We start from the raw sequence: 8,226 nt of genomic DNA, 5'->3' as shown, positions 1-8,226 counted from the left end.
AATAGTGGAGCGACACGTCATGAAAAGAAAGTACTTTTCGTGTTCAGCTGCGTAACTGTAAATCGGCAGGCCATTGGGAAGTGCTTTTACTTTTCTTGAACAGAGAAGTTAAATGGAGTTGCGGTGGCGACACGTAGTAAGCCGCCCCCGGAGTTGGGTGCTATCGTTTTCTGGTTATTTCGCTGTAGCTACCGCCGTCGTACGGCGGCGGCAACTTCCAAGGTTTGTTGGAAATGCACAGTGAACAATCCCATGCAAAAAAGAAAAATTAATTTTAGATATTAAATTATTAAAAGTTTAATATATTAAAAACTAGTTTTTTTTTTTTTTTTAAATAAATAGAAAAAAAAAGGGATTAATAATCATGTCTTGAACATAATTATTTCATATTTGTTATTAACTTTTAAAAAGTTCAAATAAATTTGTATAAATAAAAAGAAATCCATTATTTTCCTATTTTAGAATATGGTACGATCAACCTCCATATTTAAAATAGGCTAATATTTGTTTATAATTGACCAGATTAACCTTACCCCACACACCATCTTTTTTTCAACTCTTGGTTATTTTGGTCAAAACAAAGGTTCCCCTCAAAAGCAAATACATTCATTTCACCTCCTTCACACACTAAATAACAATTCTAGTAAAGTTTTCCTCTTCCTTTCCTTTCCTTCCTTAATTCATTCTCAACTATATATTTCATCGTCTCGTCATGATATTATTCACTTCATATATTTGACTATAGAACCTAGGTAATTACATGACTTTCCTTCCATTAATTAATTGTACCATCTAAATAACCGTCGTTTTCAAGCTTTTTATTACGTGTCTCTATAATCTTTGATTTTGTCTAAATAGAGCATTAAAAAGCATATTTAAAGTTGTTATTTCATCTTCTCGGTACACTTCTATAATCAAACTCTTTTGTTTTAAATAAACAAAAGGAGCATGTATATATTGAGTTTAGTTTCAACTTGATGCAATTCTAATTTTACCTCTATCATCTTTAATTGAACTTTATTAATCATATCAACGTTCACGAACTATTTTAATAAAATGTCATATATAGAATTTTTAATGAAACAAAAGAAAATTAAGAACGATTATTGAAATCAACTAAATGATCATGAATTTAAAATAATAAACACCACGCTATCTTGTCATGAAAATGGAGAAATAATTTAAAAATGGAAGTATAAATATGTAGGAGGAGTTTATTAATCCAATAAGAAAGTGACACGTGGAGATCCGTTTTAAGGTTGGTGACGACGAGCTGATCGATCGGTGACCGGGTTTGAGCTGATACAAGAATCTGAGAACCAAATGCTATGCTTTAAAGATTACACATCCACTCCCACGCGGTGAAGGAGGGAAACGAAGCGCGTGGTGAATAAAAAGAGTCCACGTGGAGATGAAGATAAAAATATCATGATGTTAGCGAATAAGATGGAGAGGTGTAGGAGAGACGCATAAAGCGCGCGTGGGGAAAAGCATCTTGAAAAGGAAAAGGAAAAGGGGGAAAAAACCAGGCTGTTTTATATGAAACTAGAAACAAGAAGAAGAGTCCTAAGGGGTGAGTTGTTGATAATATTTGTGGGTGAAGATTGGAAATTTCAAGTTCTGTTTAAATCCGTAGAAGAAGAAGAAGAAACCCAAAATCCCAAATCCCCAAAATCATCTCCAAATTTAAAAAAAAAAAAAGAAAAGAAAAAAAAAGACCCAAATCGATTAGTTTGATTTGGAAAGAGTTGTGTTATTAGGGTTTTTGTTGTTTTTGATCCCAGAAACAGAGTCTTTGTTTTCACCAAATTAGGCACACTTGGAGGAGGGTACCAACAGAGGAAACAAGGAAGAAGAAAGGAAATGGGAAGAGGAAGAGTGGAGCTGAAGAGGATAGAGAACAAGATAAACAGGCAAGTCACATTTGCAAAGAGAAGAAATGGGCTTTTGAAGAAGGCTTATGAGCTGTCTGTTCTTTGTGATGCCGAGGTTGCTCTTATCATCTTCTCCAATCGTGGCAAGCTCTATGAGTTCTGCAGCACTTCCAAGTAAGTTTCTAATGAATCCTTCTTTCAAGGCTTTCCATTTCAGTTTTTTAATTTGATTACAATGCTTTTCTTGGACCCAGCATGCTCAAAACCCTTGAGAGGTACCAGAAATGCAGCTATGGAGCTGTGGAGGTCGCCAAACCTGCCAAAGAACTCGAGGTCATTTCTCAATTCCTTAATTCATTACTGTTTTAGATCTCAACTTCTTTTTACTAAACAATTTTTGGATTAGTTTTTGCAGAGTAGCTATAGAGAATACTTGAAGCTCAAGGCTAGGTTTGAGTCTCTTCAAACAACTCAGCGGTAACTATTACATGGATTGTCTTCCCTTTTTCTTGGGGTTGTTAATATCAATTATGCCCTAATTAAACTTCTATACTTACCTTTTAATTGTTAAGCGTTGCTTAAAAATGATATTACATCTCAAAACTTGAATTGTTTGGTAACTGATTAATTTCATGACAACCTTTTGTTGTTCTTGCTAGCTTTTTAAAAGGGAATTCACCAAATAAAGCAAAAATACATGTAATTATTACCAATGGTCATGAGAGTGTGCTTACCATATTTGGGTATGGATTTAATTTTTTTTTTTGAAAGTTGTATTTTGAAATTGAGAGTGGCCTCACATGCGTGAAGGATAGGTGGTTTTTCGAGTTTTCTTGATAAACAAATGTAGTTGAACGTGTACGGATCCAATATACTTGAATAAATTTTGTTTAAAAAATGTTTTAAAAGAGAGGATGGAATTTAGGGTTTACATTAGAAAGCTAATTGAAGGAAGATTTTGTAATAATTTAGTTAAAATGAACATGAACATGAACATGAACATGAACATGCTGATATCTCTCTTACATGGATAGAATTTAGGGTTAAAAAGTGTTATTTGTGTTATGGTAGAAATCTTCTTGGTGAGGACTTGGGTCCATTGAACTCAAAAGAGCTTGAGCAGCTGGAGCGTCAGCTGGAGTCTTCTTTGAAGCAAGTTAGGTCCACTAAGGTATGTTTTAATCTAATTCAAACTCAAAATCTACTACTTTCTTTTGTAATCATTTTCGTTTTGTTTCATGATTATTGTGTAAGCTTAGTTCTTTATTTTGTTATCTAATTTTTAGGAGTGTTTTTCAAATTCTTCTCAAATTTTATAACAAAAGTTTTTGAAATCTTTGTTTCGTTTTTGTGTTTTACTAAGAATTCATACATCCAAAAGCACAAATAAAAAAATCATGTTGGGATACCAAGTATTTATAGTTTATTTAATTGTTATTGATAGTAAACCTATATGAAAAATATATATATTATGCTATATTTTCTATATGTTTTTCTTTGCATTTTCTCTCTCCTATTATTTGTGTTCATCTCGATCGAGTGTATGCATTATTGTGGCATCATAACACTTCAGTGCTTCAAAATATTTTCGAGATCTAGGCTTAGTTTTTTTCAAGATTATTTTTGTTTATGAAATTTGGTTGGAGCCTATGTATTAGCATGACCCTTGAAGATTTGACGCTATCTGCACTCGGAGCCGAATCCCCTATAATCTTTGCATCATGTTGAAAAACATATTGTAAAAGCAAAATGATAATCAAAGAGGTCTAAGACATTAATTTTAAATTTTTGATCTCTCTCTTGAAGTATGATCTCGAGTGATGAGGTAAGAAGAAAGAAGAGAAAGCATTAGGCGTTTTATAGGTTGTGTACTCTCTGAATAAACCATTATATCACTATATTCATGGAATTTGATCGTTCAAGGATCAACTGATATCCTTTGTTTCCAGGTTTTTAGAAATGGGTTTGTTTTACATTCGAAAATATTATTAAAATGTTTGCCCAAATATTGTAATTGAAGAAAACGTGCAATTTTGTTATGCATGTCTTGTCTGTAACAGAAACTATGTGGCTGTGCTGTGTTTGTGTCCATTCTTAAAAGACAATTATTGAAGCTTCAGTTTTGTACTATGGATATTGTCAACCAGAAGCTGCAGTTGCTCTGCTTCTTAATTAATACCCATTCACTTCCACCTTTCTCTGCCTTTTAACCAAAAGTTCTAAAGCTACAAATTTCAACACACTCTTCTTATTATAACTTCTGGGAAATCTGTTTAAGTGAGTTATGGAATTGATATGGATAACATTATTCAAACTTTCTACACTAAAACTTAGGCATGACTTCTTGAACTTGGGATTCTTCAAATCCATTTCTGACATTCTAGATTATTTAGAACGCTTGTGTTTCTAAAGATTTTTTGTAATCATCTTTTTTAGTCGATTCTCTTGTATTGAGCTTATTTGAACTATTAGTTATACCGCTAGTTAATTCGATTCTACCGAGACTTTTTTATTCAGTAACATCTGTGACTGTGTCATAATATATAATAGTTTGTACATTGAATTTCTAATAACCATATATACCAATTGACTCTCGATGATGCAAAATTGTTCATCATATTGTGATAGTCTTCTCGAGTAATTTCTCTCTTTTAAACTCGCTTGTAATACCATTTTCTATTAGCCCTTTTTTATGTTGGGTTTAAAAACCCTAGATTGATGTAGTTGGTAGAGTTAAGAAACCCTAAATGTAGAATAAGGTAGTCCATTTTATATGTTCAAAGTGCTTAGTTTTGTTAGTGAATTTGGAACTGGGAAATTTGCAGACTCAGTACATGCTGGACCAGCTATCTGATCTACAGAACAAGGTTAGGGTTGAGTATTGATTGTTGATAATTGATATCAAGTTTAGAGAAATGGTTCTAATTTGAATTGGGATTGATAGGAACAAATGCTGATTGAAACCAACAGAGCTCTGCAGATCAAGGTAATCACCATTTCATTCATCACACACTCATAATCACATAATCACATAAACAAAGTAAAACTGTTTGTATTGTTTGGTTTATGGAATTTGGTGGATCAGTTGGAAGAAATAAGTTCAAGAAATAACATAAGGCTAACATGGGAAGCTGGAGACCAAAGCATGTCATATGCTCCACAAGATGCCCAAACTCAAGGCTTCTTTCAGGCACTGGATTGCAATCCCACTTTGCAAATTGGGTCAGATTTTGTTTTTGTTTATTTAATTTTTTTAAATTTTGAAGCAAATGAAATTTGATGATGATGATTATTTTATNTTTTTGTTTATGAAATTTGGTTGGAGCCTATGTATTAGCATGACCCTTGAAGATTTGACGCTATCTGCACTCGGAGCCGAATCCCCTATAATCTTTGCATCATGTTGAAAAACATATTGTAAAAGCAAAATGATAATCAAAGAGGTCTAAGACATTAATTTTAAATTTTTGATCTCTCTCTTGAAGTATGATCTCGAGTGATGAGGTAAGAAGAAAGAAGAGAAAGCATTAGGCGTTTTATAGGTTGTGTACTCTCTGAATAAACCATTATATCACTATATTCATGGAATTTGATCGTTCAAGGATCAACTGATATCCTTTGTTTCCAGGTTTTTAGAAATGGGTTTGTTTTACATTCGAAAATATTATTAAAATGTTTGCCCAAATATTGTAATTGAAGAAAACGTGCAATTTTGTTATGCATGTCTTGTCTGTAACAGAAACTATGTGGCTGTGCTGTGTTTGTGTCCATTCTTAAAAGACAATTATTGAAGCTTCAGTTTTGTACTATGGATATTGTCAACCAGAAGCTGCAGTTGCTCTGCTTCTTAATTAATACCCATTCACTTCCACCTTTCTCTGCCTTTTAACCAAAAGTTCTAAAGCTACAAATTTCAACACACTCTTCTTATTATAACTTCTGGGAAATCTGTTTAAGTGAGTTATGGAATTGATATGGATAACATTATTCAAACTTTCTACACTAAAACTTAGGCATGACTTCTTGAACTTGGGATTCTTCAAATCCATTTCTGACATTCTAGATTATTTAGAACGCTTGTGTTTCTAAAGATTTTTTGTAATCATCTTTTTTAGTCGATTCTCTTGTATTGAGCTTATTTGAACTATTAGTTATACCGCTAGTTAATTCGATTCTACCGAGACTTTTTTATTCAGTAACATCTGTGACTGTGTCATAATATATAATAGTTTGTACATTGAATTTCTAATAACCATATATACCAATTGACTCTCGATGATGCAAAATTGTTCATCATATTGTGATAGTCTTCTCGAGTAATTTCTCTCTTTTAAACTCGCTTGTAATACCATTTTCTATTAGCCCTTTTTTATGTTGGGTTTAAAAACCCTAGATTGATGTAGTTGGTAGAGTTAAGAAACCCTAAATGTAGAATAAGGTAGTCCATTTTATATGTTCAAAGTGCTTAGTTTTGTTAGTGAATTTGGAACTGGGAAATTTGCAGACTCAGTACATGCTGGACCAGCTATCTGATCTACAGAACAAGGTTAGGGTTGAGTATTGATTGTTGATAATTGATATCAAGTTTAGAGAAATGGTTCTAATTTGAATTGGGATTGATAGGAACAAATGCTGATTGAAACCAACAGAGCTCTGCAGATCAAGGTAATCACCATTTCATTCATCACACACTCATAATCACATAATCACATAAACAAAGTAAAACTGTTTGTATTGTTTGGTTTATGGAATTTGGTGGATCAGTTGGAAGAAATAAGTTCAAGAAATAACATAAGGCTAACATGGGAAGCTGGAGACCAAAGCATGTCATATGCTCCACAAGATGCCCAAACTCAAGGCTTCTTTCAGGCACTGGATTGCAATCCCACTTTGCAAATTGGGTCAGATTTTGTTTTTGTTTATTTAATTTTTTTAAATTTTGAAGCAAATGAAATTTGATGATGATGATTATTTTATTTTATGTTGTTTATAATCAGGTACACTTCTGCAGTGTCGGACCAAATTACAGCCACCACTGCCCCAACTCATGCCCAACAAGTCAATGGCTTCCTCCCTGGTTGGATGCTTTGAAATCCATAACTACCTCTTTTTTTTTTCTTTTTTCTTTCCTTTTTTGCAATATGCTACCAACACTTTGCAAAATTGTTAATAAGCATTATATTTTACTTTTATTTTAGAACTTCAAAACCAAGTTCTATAATTTGCAAGACTTGTATATCCAGAATCTATCATATTTACATGGATCTTTTCCCGACTTTGAGACGCTATGAATTTTGAATTGTTTTTTCCTTTGCTTCTGTGTCGTGTGCTTTGTATATTTAGATTATAGGTGAATGTTTTGAAGAGGGTATCAAAAATGGAATTGTGGAGTGTTCATATGACCGGATAACGTGATTAATTTGAACTATATATCTAACCCAAGTAACAAAAGGTGGGTTGAGTTAGATTTTCTTTTTCGGTTTCAATTAGGTTGAATTTTTGAAAAATCGAAGAATTCCGGTCAATTCACATATTGACAATTTTTTTTTAGAAATAGAGATACAACCCAACTTCACCTAACCCTCATTTTTAGATTATTACTTTTTAGATTATTACTAAAATTAAGAATATTTGACATTTGTAAAAAATACTAATAATGAAAGGGTAACTTGGGAAGGATATTTGAATTTTATGAAATTTTAGTTACGCATGTATTATAGATAAATAAGATTTATTAAAAATAATAATAGAAAAGAAATAATTCTATGTAATGAGACTTAAAAATAGAGAGATGGGTTAAGTTGAAAATTTTGATCAGGTTGTTTGAGTCACCCCTAACGAACCCGAACCCAAAATGTTAGGCGGATAAAAAAGATTTTTACAGATATACTTTTGGTTTGTTTATTAAAGTTGATTTTGTAAAATTTGAATTTACTATACATATTTGGTGGCTCTTATATGTTGTTGGCGCAAGTAACATTATTATGTAGAACCTAGAATGGGGCATCGTAGGAATACATGTGTAGCCCAATTTAGTCGTGGGCCCTTCAATATTTTTATACTTTCTTCTACTTTTGGGACTATTATTTCTTTAGCCCTAGTATCATTTTATTTTCTTTTAGTAAATTTAGGCTATAAATTTAGGCTATACTCTCTCACTTTTCATTTCATCCCATTTTTTACTTTCTATATAGCCTTTAGTTTGAGGATTTTTTTTTTTTTTGGTTAAAAATATGTTAATATTTATTCTTTGTCTAGTGATAAATCTCCAAAAGTAGAGTTACAACGGTTGATAATTGTCATGCCTATATAAATCTCCGAAGATTGGGTTCACGAATACTTGGATTTATGA

General features: G+C 32.3%; 1 protein-coding gene across 2 annotated transcripts; it reads left to right on the top strand.

Moving 5' to 3' along the window:
- Window positions 1-1,555: 1,555 nt before the first annotated feature.
- LOC111790539 (developmental protein SEPALLATA 1) lies at window positions 1,556-7,184 on the top strand. 2 transcript variants are annotated; one of them, XM_023671477.1, is made up of 9 exons: window positions 1,557-2,048; window positions 2,129-2,207; window positions 2,290-2,351; window positions 2,946-3,045; window positions 4,700-4,741; window positions 4,819-4,860; window positions 4,960-5,106; window positions 5,316-5,317; window positions 6,872-7,184. In XM_023671477.1, the coding sequence occupies exons 1-9, from the start codon at window positions 1,864-1,866 to the stop codon at window positions 6,963-6,965; spliced, it is 753 nt and encodes a 250-aa protein (XP_023527245.1). In that variant the 5' UTR covers window positions 1,557-1,863; the 3' UTR covers window positions 6,966-7,184. The 2 variants fall into 2 exon arrangements, with proteins under 2 accessions (XP_023527244.1, XP_023527245.1); XM_023671476.1 differs by lacking the exons at window positions 5,316-5,317; window positions 6,872-7,184 and having other exon boundaries at window positions 1,556-2,048; window positions 2,281-2,351; window positions 4,960-5,162.
- The last annotated feature ends 1,042 nt before the right edge of the window (window positions 7,185-8,226 follow it).

Source organism: Cucurbita pepo, chromosome LG03, assembly GCF_002806865.2.
Source record: "Cucurbita pepo subsp. pepo cultivar mu-cu-16 chromosome LG03, ASM280686v2, whole genome shotgun sequence".
NCBI classification, from domain to species: Eukaryota; Viridiplantae; Streptophyta; class Magnoliopsida; order Cucurbitales; family Cucurbitaceae; genus Cucurbita; species Cucurbita pepo.
This window is presented reverse-complemented; position numbering and strand designations above follow the sequence as displayed.

Excerpts from the sequence above, each read along its gene's own strand:
- LOC111790539 (XM_023671477.1), top strand. The coding sequence starts at position 1,864 with ATGGGAAGAGGAAGAGTGGAGCTGAAGAGGATAGAGAACAAGATAAAC. Across the intron at positions 2,049-2,128 it reads GAGTTCTGCAGCACTTCCAA|CATGCTCAAAACCCTTGAGA; the intron begins GTAAGTTTCTAA and ends TCTTGGACCCAG. Across the intron at positions 2,352-2,945 it reads TCTCTTCAAACAACTCAGCG|AAATCTTCTTGGTGAGGACT; the intron begins GTAACTATTACA and ends GTGTTATGGTAG.